This window comes from Pleurodeles waltl, chromosome 11 (genome assembly GCF_031143425.1).
Source record: "Pleurodeles waltl isolate 20211129_DDA chromosome 11, aPleWal1.hap1.20221129, whole genome shotgun sequence".
Lineage (NCBI taxonomy): Eukaryota > Metazoa > Chordata > Amphibia > Caudata > Salamandridae > Pleurodeles > Pleurodeles waltl.
Genome location: NC_090450.1, coordinates 111,882,795 through 111,899,849, shown reverse-complemented (window position 1 = coordinate 111,899,849; position 17,055 = coordinate 111,882,795). Strand labels below are relative to the sequence as shown.

At 43.7% G+C, this 17,055-nt stretch overlaps 1 protein-coding gene across 1 annotated transcript in view; it reads right to left on the bottom strand.

Annotated features, from left to right (window-relative positions):
• Positions 1 to 17,055, bottom strand: part of SI (sucrase-isomaltase) — a 632,954-nt gene that overhangs the window by 333,270 nt on the left and 282,629 nt on the right. The window contains exon 26 of the mRNA XM_069213228.1: positions 1,448 to 1,648. Within this exon, the coding sequence (XP_069069329.1) occupies positions 1,448 to 1,648 (201 nt within the window). The remainder of the gene's footprint in view (positions 1 to 1,447; positions 1,649 to 17,055) is intronic.

Below are 17,055 nucleotides of genomic sequence, written 5' to 3'. Positions count from 1 at the left end.
ATGCTATTAATTGTTGGTCATGTAATGCTCTCTCAGCTAATATTCCTCACATGCCTTTCTCAGGCTCTGTCATACATCAATTCGTACACACAATGTTGCAACAACCTAATGACATTTTTCGCACTAATATTTTTTTTCCTACCCAAATTTATTTCTTGGTGGTTTATTAGAAATTGGGAGTGTTCTTTATATCCTGTGGCTATTATGTATTTACTAATGGCTGTTCCCTTAAAAAAAATATTAAAAATTGGAAGGACACATCAGCTACTTCTTCTCAGGCATGGCAGAATGCTATATGTGACAACAATCATTTAGACCCTTGGCTTTAGCTATACAAAGTGAATCTATTTGTCACCATTTATAGAATTATTTGCTTGTTCATCTATTACACATCACCCTTCAACTGAAGAGGTTCTGAAACCTGCTTGCATATTCAGATTATGTGACTATCAGTACATGTATTTCAAAACTATCTAATGCAATTTTAAAGATTTATATTGTTCAAATATTTTCCCTCACCTGTTATAATTCCCCAACATCTTTTTTCTTCTTTTTATTTCTCTTTCTTTTCTCTTTGTTCCAGCTTGTGTACAATGCTCAAACTATCATTATTAATATCTCAACTGTTGATTATAAGATCTATTCACTGTGATGACGTACTACAGATTGCTATGCTATTTAATAATCTTTTCTTCAAACATAAAGATTGAATACCTGAAATATATAGGTTTCCCAGGAGACAATGCCCCCATTATGCAAATCCCTCCAGTCCTTCATGGACACCATCCTTTTCTGCCAAATATAGTGGAATTCAAAGCAATAAAGAACCCAAACCCCTTGAAAAGAGTGCAGAGGTGCACTATTAGTAAAGTGTCAGCTCTATGCTCGTAAATCAATGATCTCTACACTAGAAGAAAACCTGACCTCTGGTGCTTCTCTGACTCCACGTTTTCCATAACAACTGCTCTATGTTACTGCCTCCTTACTGCTTTTCTGTAGCCTCTTGCCTGACAGCAACTGGCCTTTCTTTTCAAAGTATGAATAACTAATCCATCTCCTCCAGTCAGATACAATATAGCCTCCTCACTGTCTGCATGACTCACACTCTGTGCACTCCTTATAATATCTCACATGGAAGTGTAAACAGAATATCACAGCAATATAGCATGAACCCCAACTCCTGTCGCTGTTTCGTTGTTATTTCCTCAGCATGGATATCACACATTTTCAGTAGAAATAAATCTAAAATAGACCGACAGCAGCTTTCAAAGCTGGCATATAATTTCAGATTAATAATGATGCTAATTTTTAAATGATAGCATCCCAAAGTGAACATGTACTATAAGCAGGTAATATAAAATCAGCATGAATAAACAGTTATGACAATTCTCCCCAAAAACGTTTCATCAATAAATACAAGCTCATGCATCCATTAAATTAACATTACCTTAAACTGCAGCATGTTATTTTCATGATATGTCATCGAAAGTCGAAGTGCAGTGATGGGGGTAGAACGTGACTCATAATGGAAAAGAAACCCAGTGGGATTTTGTATATCAGCTGTTAAACCGGTTGCGGTTTCCACAATATTAGCCACAGAGTACCCATGATTATCTGGATAATAACAGGATGGTGCATCTTTGGCTGGCTGGAAACAGAGGATTTAGGTTAATATATTGCATTTATTGAGTTAGCACTGTACATTTATGCCTGGTGTGGAAGCAGCTTTAGCTGTCTCATCACCCTCATTTAATTAAAAAACAGTAACTAAAAAGTCACACATATTTGCAAATAGAGTGGATTGTTTTCAGCCCTCTTTATCATGCAATGAGCCAGCCCACTGGTGTACTGTGATTGACAGCCTTTTACTTGATCACAACTACACATTTGACCAAAAAGACCATGTCAGCGCTAGAGCTCTTGGGCAACTTCTGTATTTTAATGTTGCTTATTCCTTTCCATTCTTTATCCTTCATCACTGTTTAGACATCCTTGTGTGTTTAATCCCGTCTATGCTGAGGACGGAACAGTTCTGTCCTCAGTCACAGTGGGAGTGTGCTGAGGATGGAACCGTTTTGTCCTCTGCACATGACAACCAAATTCCTCTGCTGTTCACAGAAGAAAGATTTCCTTTTTCATTTTTCAGCCTCAGTATCTGCTGCACAAGGCATTTTCTTTTTTGAGTGGCATGGTGCCATGATGTCATTACGTTAAAAGTGAAAGGAAAATGAGCTGATCAGCTCATTTCACTTTCTCTGCTTAGGTCCTCGAGGGGATATCTCAGCGCCCAAGCACCAAAGCACACAGGAGAGGTATTGTTGGATAGGGGAGAATGTCCCCTTTCCAGTGGTACCTTTCCCAAGTGTATTACTGCTTGGAGATCACCCAAGGAGGATGACCCCCAAGCAGGAGGGTGATCCACTAGACACAAGGGATTTCTTTGCTTAACAGAGAGCAGTTCCTTAGGCAAGGGTCGCTCACTAATATGGGGTGATTATTTTGGCTGTTTTCTGCCTCCTCTGGTATATTGGCCTTATTTTCAGGCCAATCTGCCCCAGAGGGTGAGAATACCACAAGACACCAGGTATTTAAAAAGATGTACGTTGGGGAGCGTCCCTTCGGCAAGGGTCCCCATTGATGGTGAATTTTGTTGCCATTTTCTGCCCCACCCGGGGCCAAGGAGCCATATTTGCAGTCCAAACTGCCCTAAGGGGGCAGAAAAATACAATTATTTTTATATGTAGATGTGGGGTCTGTCTAGCATGGCATTGGCCTTCCACCCACCCTCCAAAAATGGTAGACAGTCGTTCTGCCCCGCTGGGGGCAGATGAAGCAATAACCCCCAACTGCCCCTAGTGGCAAAAAGCCCACTATACCCAGGGATTACTAATTATTTATTTTCATTGGCAGGGCTTGCCCAGCCTGGGGATGGCCATGCCCCCACCTTCTAAAATAAAGGGAAACAGTCCTTCTATCCCCAGAGGGGAAGATAGGGCAATTACCCCAATATGCTCCCTGGGGGGCATAAAACCCACTAGACACAGGGATTACTTTTTTATTTGTATCAGTGATTGTTGCCAGCATGGCCATGCCCCCCCAAAAAAAAATGGAAACAGTCTTTCTGCCCCTGCCCTCAGGGGACAGAAATCTCACTAGAAACCAGGGAGGACAGTTGTATTTTTATTGGTGGGGGCTGCTCAGCATGGCCATGCCCTCACCCCCAAAAAAGAGAAACAGTCTTCCTGCCCAAGGGGGGGGGCTGATGGGGGTAATTACCCCCATCTACCGCTCCCAGGGTGGCATATGGGGGCAATTACTCCAATCTGCTCCCTGGGGGGGGGGGGGACGGGAAGCCCGCTAACCACAAGGGATTACTTTGTGTTTTGTAGGAGTGAAGGCTGCACAGCATGGCCATGGGCATGCCCCCTCCCCCTCAAAAATGGGGATACAGTAAGGCCCTCATTCTGACCTTGGCGGGCGGCGGAGGCCGCCCGCCAAAGTCCCGCCGTCAGGTTACCGTTCCGCGGTCGAAAGACCGCGGCGGTAATTCTGACTTTCCCGCTGGGCTGGCGGGCGGTCGCCTTCAGACCGCCAGCCAGCCCAGCGGGAAAGAGGCTTCCACGAGGAAGCCGGCTCGGAATCGAGCCGGCGGAGTGGAAGCTGTGCGACGGGTGCAGTTGCACCCGTCGCGTATTTCACTGTCTGCGCAGCAGACAGTGAAATACATGTAGGGGCCCTCTTACGGGGGCCCCTGCAATGCCCATGCCAGTGGCATGGGCACTGCAGGGGCCCCCAGGGGCCCCGCGACCCCCCCTACCGCCATCCGGATCTCAGCGGTCCGACCGCCGGGATCTGGATGGCGGTAGGGGGGGTCGGAATCCCCGCGGCGGTGCAGCAAGCTGCGCCGCCGCGGAGGATTCAATGGGGCCGCGGTACACTGGCGGGACCCCGCCAGTGGTGCCGGTCCGACCGCGGCTTTACCGCCGCGGTCGGAATCCCCATTGGAGCACCGCCGGCCTGTCGGCGGTGCTCCCGCGGTCCTCCGCCCTGGCGGTCAAAGACCGCCAGGGTCAGAATGACCACCTATGTCTGTTCCCAACATCTCATCCTAATGGCAAGCAAGAGGCTACTTGATTCTGTTGTGTGTTGTTTTTTACAAATGGGCCAGGAGTGTTTGACTAACTCCCAGTATCATCCTACTTAAAATGGTGAACAGCTGCAGTTTTTCAGCTTGGGTAGGCTGTCTCATGAAAAAACCTAGCAGACCCAGACAGTTCTGAATTTCAGATGTCCAGAGTGGTGTGCTTCGCATCCATTGCATCCATCCCAAACCATTTTGTTACCCACAATGCTCTGCAACCCTCTTGATTAAAACACATCTTCCTCACATCAGTGTGATGGAAACTTCCAGAATATACAGGAATCCACATAATTTCTACTACCCAGCATTGCCCCATTTCTGCTGATACAAATGCTGTGCCACTTGTGTGGTTGGCCCTGGTGCCAGCCATAGGAACGTATCCATCCAATGTTGTTAGGAGTTCCCACACAAAGGTTCTCTTTGCCACAGTGCTCATTTTGATACTTTGCAGTAGTTTTTCCCCAGTTTTTAGGTAATTTTTTTTTAGATACTGTAGCACAGATTATTATTGCCTGCATTTCTATTACATCAATAAATTGGTGAATCTGTTTGTTTTAATTTAGTGTTTCTGCATATGACCTATAGAACAGGGCGTAATAATATACTAAACCATATGGATATGCAATATGATCAGAAATCATATTTGAATAAACTCTCAGCAATATTGTAGGATCTATACTTTAAAAAATGTAAATGTACTAAGAGTGAACCACGTCTCCGCATAGATGTGTTTTGTCATTTGTTTCTGAAAATTATGCCTTAGGTACAGTTTTCCAGGTGTACATCTGGACCTATTGTGACTTTTTTTTAAAACTTCTCTTCTCCATGTGCATTTCTCAATAGCCGAGAACCCTACAAAAGGCAAATGGAGCTCTCTGTGCAAACATACATTCTTTATATTATCTTTTCTCCTCAAGTGAGAAACATTTTTTTCCATTGAGAAAGCCTTCTACAACATCTTCATCAATTATGTTTTCTCCTTCCCACCTTGGAGTGGTGTTCTACCATCCCAATGCTACAGTAAATATCCATCCATTTCCAAGGTGGGGACGGATTTAATTCTCTACAACTCTGTATAATACTTACCTTTTCTAAACTTCCAAAGCAAGCCTCGCCTTTAAGTTATCTCTTTCTGCCACTTGAGTTGGATACACCCGTGTGGATTTCCATGCTCTTATGAAAATATAAGCCACACAATCCATTTTCACTTAACAGGCATTTCTTTGTTAATGCAGTTGTAATTTTGTGTTGTATTAAAATAGCTAAGTACAAGACTGATGTGTCCTTAGATAGTCTAATAATGTTTTATACATTGCACAGAAGACTTTTTTACAGATACCTAAACACTTATGCCCTCATTACAACATTTGCCAAGTTGTAACCACCGTGCGGCCGCCAATGCGGCCGCACTCCCGCGTTGCCCATTATGACATCCTCACTGGGCCGGCGGCGGAAACAGAGTTTCCGCCCGCCGGCCCAGCAGGGATGTAGGCTGCAACATGGGATCCGGCTTCAAATGGAGCCGGTGGTGTTGTGGCCGTGCGAAGGGTGCAGTTGTGGCCGTGCGACGGGTGCAGTTGCACCCGTCGCTCTTTTCAAAAGCCGCATGGGGCCCTGACAGGGGGCCCCATGACTCCCCGTACTGCCAGCCTTTTCCTGGCGGCTGGTGGTAGGGGGACTCATAATCCCCTGGGCAGCGCGGCTAGCAGCGCTGCCGTGGCGGATTACTACCGCCAGGGCCATTGTGGCGGGAAACCGCCGGCCCCGGCGGGGCGACCGCAGCGCTTCCGCCGCGGTCGTAATGACCTTGGAAGCAGCACCAGCCTGTTGGCGGTGCTTCCGTCATTTCAGCCCTGGCGGTCCTGTACCGCCAGGGTTGAAATTACCCCCTTAGTCTACTGAGTGACCCACAAGCAAATATATATTAGATATAGCTAGTTAGGTGCGATAATCTTTGAACTGCTAAAAGTAGAAATAATTTGTGATTGACCAGGCTGAAGTTTTTTCACCAGAATGATGAAATCTCCTAGAGAAGGGAACTAGACATAAATCCTTGATGCACTGATCTAAGTAAATCCTCAACACAATAAAATGGCTAAATCTTGTCATCATCTTTCTTTGGGTTCAAATAGAGTGAAAAAGTAGACTTAGGAAAAATGTTATTCTACTTGCAAAGTCTTTTGAAATTTTCTAATTTTGCATTGGACAAACTTTGTAAACTTTTGTGAAATATTAGAGTAGCAAATTCTTATGTTATTTCTAAAATGTGAGACTAGTTTCTGCAGGAAATATCTCAGAGGAACAGGAAAACCTTGGCTAAAATACATTTTCACCTCAACCCGTCTCTTCCCTATACCTTGTGTTACTTTTTAATGTAATATATGCCCTTCTTTTTATCTTTTATACATTACATCACATTTGTGATTTGTACTATCCCTTAAATATTTTTTTTGTTCTTTTGATATATGCTTTGACAGAAATGTTTTCTTTGGATTAAGGATAGGAGAATAGAAGAATAGAGAACATTTATTTTGTTATATACCCTATCCAATAGCAACACTCTCAGCATGTTCTCTTGTGGTAAAGAGCATTTAGAAGTACAATGCATGTTGCTCTATCTGTTTTCCAGCTAAATTATCATGACCTGCCATAGTGCTATAAAAAGTTAATAGCAGTTGCCTCTTTATTGTTCCATTTTGCCATGTATGATTGGGATACATTGGGTTGAGTTTTGCTCTGTTATGTGCTGTTTTTTTATATTGGGCTGTTCCATGCCATTAATTCAAATCTAATATCACCACTTACCTGCAGGACATTCTCAACTATGCTATATAATCATGTCTGTTGAAAGTGCAGCAGCAGAAATTTCAAGCCACCAATAGAAGTAGGAGTACAGAAATAGTTTGCGGACGCATCCTTGCAAACTCTTTTACTGCCAGAGTGTTTGCACAGCTCTGTTCCAGGGCTTTTTTTTTTTTTTTTTACAAATATCAGTGTATGGTTCTTCAAACAAATCTACATCATTGTTCAGGCTGTGCACCCAATCAAACTAAAGCCCATATTGACTATGACTCCCAAAGTGATTCGTTCTGTAGCACTGTTTAAGAATGCAGTGTTCTGTGTCACTTTACTTTTGTGCATCATGAATGTGCTGTATTTACTTTACGGTGCCCCATTACAGAAGTGCAGGAGGTGCATCACATAGTGTGATGCAAAGTCGAAGTTTCAATGCACTGCTGTATAAAACAACACCAACTTGCATGAAGCAAATTTGTATTGAATGTCAGATTTGACTACACACAGGTATCCTTTTTGGAGGAATGGAAGGGGCTTCATCAAGCTAGGAGGGGACCAACTCAGAAGATGGGGCTGCCCTGCAGTGCAAATGGAGGTGCAACGTTAATTTTATAGAGGAGGAAAGCCACATTTTGATCTCACAGGTCACCGCAAAAAAGGTGGCATGATCCCAAATTCAAGACAAAACTGGACAGGAGCCTGAATACAGAAGTGAGGCCAGGAGGAGGATAGAAGTCCAGGAGGAGTTGAACTCAACAAATAATGATACGGTATCAATATACATATATCACCTATCTGTGCTGTACTGGGTGCAGCCTATATCCACAGTTGCCACCTGACAGCATAGTGGAAGGGTGCCTGCAGAACAGGCTTATTTGTGTGTGTGCAGGAATGTGTCATGTCATACCATCACAACTGCCACATGGCTGATACATACACAGAGGTTATGATAGTATGATTTCAGACATATGTCTGTGTAATCTCAGTCATGACACAAAAACTTAAATACGCATATAGGTATCATACATCCACAATGACACACTTACAGCTGTGTGGCACATTTCAAATTCCATGTTCATATATACAAGTAGAGTAAAATACACAATTTGATCAGATCTTACAACACGTTTGGAGCATCAAGGGGGTTGACTGTTCCTGCAATGTAAGAAAGGGTGAGGAGCTATATTTTGCTCAATTTATTATCATATTTTATTGGTCATCATCCAACATGATTCTCTACTAGCTGTAGGTAATATACATGTGTGTGTATCAATGTCAAGAGGCAAGGAACACAACACTGATGTGATTGTTTTGTTGTTGGATCAGTTAATCCATGTTTTCCAAAGAGTAGCTTGTGAGATACTAGTAGCTTCGAGCTAAACATAAGTAGCTCTCCCGTGTGCAACCCAGCGTATAAAAACTGAAAAGTGTATATTTAAAACAAACATGTAAACTTGCCGGGTGTGGTCAGTATTAAAGTTCTAATTATATTCATAGCCCTGGGGGACTTTCATTGAACATAAGTAACTTTTTCTACAGAAAAGGTTGGAGATCCCGGGTTAATCTAATTTGTGTATAAAAATGCTTAGCATGTCTGATATAAAAACTATGCAGTGATTTATAAGCATAACACATGTGTTTCAACTTGGTACGCTGTTGCACTTACAAGTGCAAATTTCCATTTTAACCCATGAGGATGGTAAATTACAGCTCCTGCACATAGTGATGACTTTGGCCTAGCCCACAATCTGGCCATAGTGCCATGTAGCTAATTATATTAGCAATTTTCCATTGTATGAGGAAATTAACAAATGTGTGTTAGAATACACCAACAAGATCAATATCTAATACAAAATCTGTAGAATGCTAACTTTAACTCATTTTTTTTAGAGGTAAGACCCACCTCTCCTTTAAAACAGCCTGTCTACAATGGGAATCCTGACCCCGACTTCTACTTACCCCCATGGATGAGGACACTGTCAAACAGCTCATGGACACTAATGATTGTTCTTCCCTAATCTTTGGAGTAGAAGAAGATGTTGTTGGGTCTCCAAGAAAACCAACCCAGCCTGTTTCACATAGAGCTGCTCACTCTAACCCTAGCAGGGATCCTGATGACCTGCAAGTCAGCTTTCAGTGGAGAGTGGTGAGGGTCCAGCAGCATATGATAGAAACAGTCAAGTTGAAGCTAGAGACTTTATCATGTACTCTAGGGTCTGGTGGTGTCTCTCCCCCAGTAAGGGCTTGGCATAGGCCATTCTTGGCTCCATATACTGTAATTGATGCCTGCTTAGCTGAAATTGCTTATATTATGATGCAGAAGAGCAATCAACAAAAGCCTTCTGCATCAAGCATCAGTGATGGTGGCACTGTGTTAGGGGTCATCAATTCCTCTATCCAGTTCTTGCATCAAGGACGTAAGTTGTTAGAGAATCATATGGATGCTATGAAGGGTACCTTCATGGCAAGAACTAGTGCCCTGAACAGCAAAGGTGTGGTTGTGATGTAGAAGCAGCAAAGCCTTGCCAGGAAATATCATATAGCCCTTGTGGCTCTCACTAATGACCAGTCAGACTAATGGTGGTCTTCCCCAAAACCTTTTGCCTTCACCCTCCTATTTTTTCTGAACTCATTTTTGTTGGCCTTCGGACTCTGTCCACTTTAGAACTGCTAACTAGAACTAAAGTGTTTGTGCTCACTCCCACAAATATGGCAACATTGGCTTATATCTGATTGCCATATTTATTTTTTGCTTCTAGGTATCTAGAAAAGTGGTACACCATTTACCACAGGCCTGTACACTAAATTTAAAAAATGCCCATTGCACCGCCCGTTGCCCACTGCCATTGCAGTCTGGATGCAGTTTTATATTACCAATTTGACTTGGCAAAATAATCCCCTTGCCAAGCCTTGAACCGCTCTTTTTCAAATATAAGTCACCCCTATGGTAGGCTCTAGGCAGCACAATGGGCAGGATTCAGTCCTGGTAGTGAAAAACTCTCAAACATTTTTTGTGACATAATGAAGCCTACCTCTACCATTGGAAACATTGGGTTGCCTTATTACACTTAATAAGTGCTAGGTTTTGATTTGGAGCAGGTCCTGTAATTACAAATCCTCTTTAATGGTAAAGTTAGAAAGTTAGCATTTTTCTGTCCTGATTAGTGTCTGTGGCATGTTCCTGGGTCACATGTTTAGGTATAGTTTGAAGGTGGACTTTGTTTATTCTTCCCAAACAGCCACGCTATAGAGGGATTATGTATATCTTGACGAGCCATCACTGGAAGGATGGGGGGAGCTGAGCACAGTCCCGCTTGCAATTCAATAGGCAGTGCCCTGCTCTCACACAAAGAACTTCACCTCACTTCATTGTACATGCAGGAAGACTGAAGCAAGGGCAGGGGAGGTAGGAAATTCTAAGCACTTCACAATGAATTCTCTAGAAACTTCTACTTCAAAGAATCAGTCAGGTGTAAGCATGGGACTCTTAGACCAACTCTTCAGTTTAATTCCTGGACCTGCAGCAGGACTCTCAGAGGACCACCTGCTGACGTAGCCTCCTGTGTGCTTCAGGAGACTATTTTGCTGTACCTGGAAGGACAGATTTGCCACCTGAAGCCTGGCTTGACCTTCCGATGTCTCCCCTGCTGCTTGAGCACTGTACCACTTCTTGAACATAGGAGTACTGGAGTGACTCTAAAGGCTTTAAGTTGGCCTCCTGATCACAGCCTTAGTGACAGAAAAGTCTCCAACCCTCTTGAACCCACACCTGCACCATACCTGAGTGAGTCCCAACCATCCAAGTGGGGCCTCCCATGTCCTGGACCCTTGAGAAGGGTGCTAAAAGTACCCCGATAGCCAAAATCAATTTGTGCCTGAAATCTCAAATGATTTAGGGACCAAACTGTTTGTCTATCTGCCCAAGGCGCATCATTGGTCAGCCTGAATTTGCGACTGCTCCCTCTACGCTCTTCGCAACAGCAGCAAATCCTGCTCAGCGGTTTTTCACAGAAGGGGTATCCGGCTCATGGAACCCTCATCAGCTAAAGCCTCAAGCCTCATTACGCTGGAGATTTGTAACTTCCTATAAAGAGATTGAGTCCAAACATGGAAATCTGCAGTGCAGCTTCAACCAGCAGCTACCTGATGACATCTCCTCATCTGACATCGCCTACAGCCTTGTTCTACTGAACTTCCACTATTTAAGCAACTTTTTCCTAGAATTTCTTGAAGCTAAAAGCCGACTGGGTTCAATAACGTTTTGTATCGGACTCATGCTCCATTGCGATTGGCCAGTCCTTTTTCTCCAATATCTTCTTCCAGCAGGTAGATTGCAGTCCCATCTGTCTGGGGAAGCAGGAATGGGGTGGTCCAGTTTCTGTCCAAAGTCCCTTCTTTGAAGACCAATCTGGCTACTATTCCACCATCCTGCTCTGCTATCTGCTACAGCAGTTCTCGCTGCACCAAATGCTTCCTTTGCCTCAGCCCAGGTTACTTCACACCTCATTAAGGTAGCTTGGCTCAGGCTGCCAGGGGCTGACCAATCAGGAAAGGGCATACAAGGCTGAATTAGAGTTTTAAAACTCCTTCTCTGTGCTAGGTATAATACATTCAACCTTTGCAAATTGTTAGATTTATTATAACTAAGGCTCCCTGTTTTCCGTTTTTACTGATTTTTACAGATAAATACAGATAGAAAACATAGGGCCTGATTACAACTTTGGAGGAGGGTGTTAATCCGTCCCAAATGTGACGGATATACCACCCGCCGTATTACGAGTACATTATATCCTACGGAACTCGTAATGCGGCGGATGGTATATCCGTCACATTTGGGACGGATTAACACCCTCCTCCAAAGTTATAATCAGGCCCATAGTGTTTCATGTCTGTATTTATTCTTAAAAATGGAAAAATACAGAAAAATCTGTTTCTTTTGAGTGACTTTCCATACTGTTTTCATCAGTTCCAAGCCAACCGCTGGGCAGATAGATGGCATAGAGATGGCATGGAAAGTTAAAAACAAGATGAGATTTCCTTACATTGCAACATATGTTAACCTGCATTTGTAGTATAATGCTAATATTTACTTGTGGGTGGATTGTTGTGTTGATTTTGGCTGCTTAATTAGCTAAAACACAACAGGCATCAAAGTATAAGTGCATGTTTATTAGTTAAATAAATGTGGAAATATACCATTTTACACCTTCATTTATTCACAGAACAGTAAATAAATATGGATGAATACTGATAAGATTGCCAAAAAATAAATATGGATAGATACAGACAGAAGTGTTAAAAATACATACCATAAAACCTGGAGACCTAATTATAACCTTTCATTTGAAACTAAATTTGATATATATAGCTCCTCTCTGTTAGAAATAAGACTTCATTATTTTAAAATAAATTCTCCAAATGTTAGCCTGTCGAGCCGATTGACTACAATGGGGAAAACAAATTTGGCTTTTTTTCCATTACCAGGGCTTATAAAACATATTTTACAAAGTCTCTGCTTATATTTACACTGCACTCAACCTAGGGTAGACCTTAGGGGTGACACATATGCAAAAATAAGGTAGTTTCAGACTTTCAAATACTTTTATTTCCAAAGTCAACTTTGGGGTTAATTTTAACTTAAAAGCAGCCAGCAAGACAGGCCTTCCTTTACAACACTGGTCACCACAGAAGTGCACCTATGGGTGCACTAACTATACTGTGGTCCCTAAACCTACATGCCCTACCATGCGTTAGGGTCTCATAGGTCAGTTGTCAGAGCCAATTATAATGGGGTCTAATTTACATATACCATTTTAAACAGATCAGTAGCTCTGAGACTGGTTAGCAGTGACCAGGGCACAGTCACAGTCAGAAAACACCAGTATCAGCTAAAAAAAGGGGAAAAAAGTGGGGGGACTTCTGTAATCAGCCCAGTTTTCCCTCATTTTCCCAGGATACAATTCTAGTGGACAGTCGACATAGCTCGGCTTGTTTTTATTCTAGCAGGTAAGATAGTAATTGTCCCCTCCAAGCAAAAATAGAAATCATTGTGTGTAAGTCTTTATCTTTAGCAGTTGGAATCAAAAGTAATGGTTGTTCAATGGTGCATCCAAATTTGTTATTTGGCAGCGACTCTAAACAAAACACTAATGTGCTTTGTTATTATCTTCTAAGCAATAGGCTTCCATCTAAGCCTTTTTTAATTTGATTTAGTTTGGAAATGTTGGGAGAGTCTTTCTGACAAAAGCTAAGATAAGGAATGTCCTTGGAAGGAAGGACCTGTAAAGGAATGATAAACTCTTACCTTATCAATCAATCAATCAATATTTGTAAAGGGCGGCTGCTCAACGGTGAGGGCCCCAAGGCGCTGGCAGGGAGGGGCCTCATACGAAGAGCCATGTCTTGAGGTTCTTCCTGAAGATGGTGAGTGACAGGCTATGTCTGAGGTGCAGGGGGAGGTTGTTCCAGCTCTTTGCTGCAGTGTAGGTGAAAGATTGTCCTCCGGTGGTGGATTTGGGATGCAAGGGACGGTGGCCAATTCCATTTGGGTGGAGCGGAGGGAACTGGTGGGGTTGTGGAAGGAGACGCAGTGGTTGAGGTAGGCTGGTCCTGCATTGTGTATGCCATATACATGTTTGTGAGAAGCTTTAAGATGATTAGCATCTTGACCGGTAGAAAGTGGAGGATCCCCAGGTGTTGGGAGATGTGGCGAGGGAGGTCCAGAATGAGTCTGGCCGCAGCGTTCTGGATGAGTTAAAGTTTTTTGATGTTCCTTGTTGAGGTGCCGACGTTGAGGACTTTGCCGTAGTTGATCTTGCTAGTGACTAAGGCGTGGGTGACTGTCCTGTGACAGTCTACGACAGTCTGCTGGGACCAATCTGAAGATCTTCTGAAGTTTGCGGAGTGTGTGCCAGCAGAAGGAGGCGACAGAGTTTACCAGGCAGGGTCATGGATAGGGAGGACTCGAGAATGATTCCTAAGTTATTGGCATGCTCAGTTGGTGCAGGGAGGGCACTGAGGATGTGGCCCACAAGGAGTTGTCCCAAGCTGAGGAGATATTTCTGAAGATGATGAGCTCAGTTTTGTCGGAGTTGAGCTTGATGCAGCTTTATCTCATCAAGATGGCAACAGCATCCATTCCTGAGTGGAAGTTCCTTTTTTCTGTGTCTTGGTCTTTAGTGACGGAAATTCTGAGTTTTGTTTAATAGGCATATGACACGATGTTCATAACATTTCTTCTGACAATGGCAGCATGAGGGGCCATGTATACGTTGAACAGTGTGGGACTCAGTGAGGATCCCTGGGGGACTCCACAGTTGATTCCTGTGGGTCTGGAAGTGTAGGTCGGGAGTCTGACCCTCTGCATCCTCCCAGAGAGGAAGAAGTGGATCAATTCCAGGGCTCTTCCCTGGTTTCCTATGTTGTGGAGTCTGGTGCACAGAGTGCTCTGGGAAAGATTTTGAAAGCTGCTGAGCGGTCGAGAGGTATGAGTGCTATGGTGTGGCCACGGTATAGGAGCAATCGGATGTCATCTGTAGCTGCCAGGAGGGCTGTCCTGATGCTATGGTTGCTGCGGAAGCTCGACTGGGAGCTGTCTAGGGAGTTGCCTCAATGAAATTCCCTAGTTGTGCATTGATTGCTTTCTCCAGTACTTTGGTGGGGTAGGGTAGTAACGAGATGGGCCGGAAATTCTTTAGTTCTGATGGTTAGGCCGAAGGTTTCTTCAGGAGAGGGTGAATTTTGGTGTTTCCAGTCCTTGGGAAGGACCATAGAAACTTGGCTAGCTCTCATCTTCCAACAATTTTGTTTACAGTTCTTTGACTAAACAGCTTAGGCCTACTGTGTACCGTGAAACAGAAATTCTTGCGAGGGATCACGGATGAGATATATAAGTTAGAAAAAATCTCTTCCAACTTTACACATGATTTGAGCACACAGAAACATACATTTGAGGAGAGATGAAGTTACAAGCGAGTGTGAAAGGCATATGTGGTTTTCAAAATAACAGTGTAAATATTCATAACTCAAAATTTATGACACATAGCCTACAGTCTTCCAACTGAACACATATGTAGGTGAAAAAAGGGTGTCCATGATTTTTCAGCTTACCTATGATGTACCAGTAATTAATAATGGATGTGCTCTTTCTCGTTTGATTCAGGTGACACAGTCCCCCTGTTCATTCTCTACACCAATGGCTCTTAACCTTTTCACTTCTGTGGACCCTAGGGCCTCCAGTAAATCATTTTCGGTGTCCGAGGACCCCCACAGAGTCATTACCGTAGCCTTGGGACCCCAGCCTAAGCAATTTCCTTTATTTAAATGTCAAAACAATGCACAAACTATACAGAAACAAACATGCATCAAACAAATAGACAATTGATGAAACATTTTATGTACTTCACAGATAAATATACAAAAATAACAATTAACAGTAAGGCTACTGAACTTCTAAACTATATTATATTTCATATGCTTGCACTTTTCCTGCTGATGTCTTTGAGGATACTAATTTAGGGCCATATTTATACTTTTTGACGCAAAAACTGCTTTAACGCAGTTTTACGTCAAAAATGTTACCGCCTGCTAACGCCATTTCCTTGCGCCGTGCGGGCGTCAAATTTATACTTTGGTGCACGGCGGCACAAACCACAGGTGTGAGTCATTTTTTTTTGCTCAAACCAATGAGTCTTGTCGTAAAGAAAAACAGCGTTAACGCAGCAAAAATGACTGTGAGCCGGTTTACAACATCGCAAACCGGATACGCGCCGTTTTTTGACACAATTACGTCAAAAAGCGGCAAAAACACAGCAAAATGTGCTAAGGAGAGCCAAAATGGATCCCAGATGCTTGCATTGACCCCAGGAAGTTGACAACAGACCAGGAACCAGCCAGGAGGACCCACAGAAGACCCAGGTCAGGGAGAAGAAGAAAAGAAAGTGTTGCTTCAGTTCAGGGGAGCAGGCAATTCTGGTGAAAGAGGTGACGGAACACCAGCACCAACTGTTTGTCACCTCAAAGTTGCCAATTAGTAGGAGAGAGGCAATATGGCAACAAATTGTTGACAAGATCAACCGTGTGGCAGAAGTACGGAGAACAAAAAATGCTGGCATGACAGCAAGTGCAGGACCAAGGAAAAGATGGCCAGGAACAGGAAGGCAGCACTGCAGACTGGAGGTGGGAGCCCAGCACGGCAGGAGCCCCTGGACCACATGGCGGAGATGGTGGCAGCAGTCATCCCTGAGGAGATCGTCACAGGGATTCAAGGATAGCTCAGACTACCAGGAGACAACACACATGCAGGGTAAGTCGCATGGGGAATTAAAAGGCACAAATGTTAACTGTAAGCGGTGGGGTGGACATACCTACTACACAATGCATGTAAGTCACGACATTCAAGGAGTGGCATGGGTAAAGGGGCACGGCACGGGGGCATGGGCTGTACAGAGGAAACCTGGGGCACAGTACTACACTACTCCAACAACCTTTGCATGGGGGTATGCTGACATGCCAAGGATGTTGGAAAGGTAAAGCCAGGCCAGGAGGGTAGGGTACAACGTAAAACTGGCAGCCCGTCACACATAAGCCAGTATTCTCCCTACATGAACTAGGGCCCAATTAACAAACTCTGGCCATATCTGCAAGTGGACTATACCATTGACAACAGTTGCCATTACCCCCTCTGCTGTGTGTGCAGGTCAAGTAGCTAATGGCAGTAACATCCCCATGGATCAAACACACTAAAATTAGAGGGTTCAGGATGACAACTTTATCAATCCCCTGAAATCAATACAAATGTCCCAATCCTGTCAAATGTGATTGTCCATAGGTGCTACAAACATCAGCCATTGTCATAAACATTAGGAGGTATACAGCACTAATGTCATACCCATGCTGCATATGTCAGGGTCCACCCTGTGCCTGGGTCACAATAGCTCCAATAACACCATGCAACTCAGCTCAGACAACAGCATTGAGGGGGAGGACATATGTAACTGGTTACAGAAATACACCTGCGCAGTCAGAGGAGGAAATGGAACACTGCTAGGACAATCAGTGCAATCCAATGTAGCACACATTTCCCAACATCAGCAGTACACATTACCAATGCTGACATC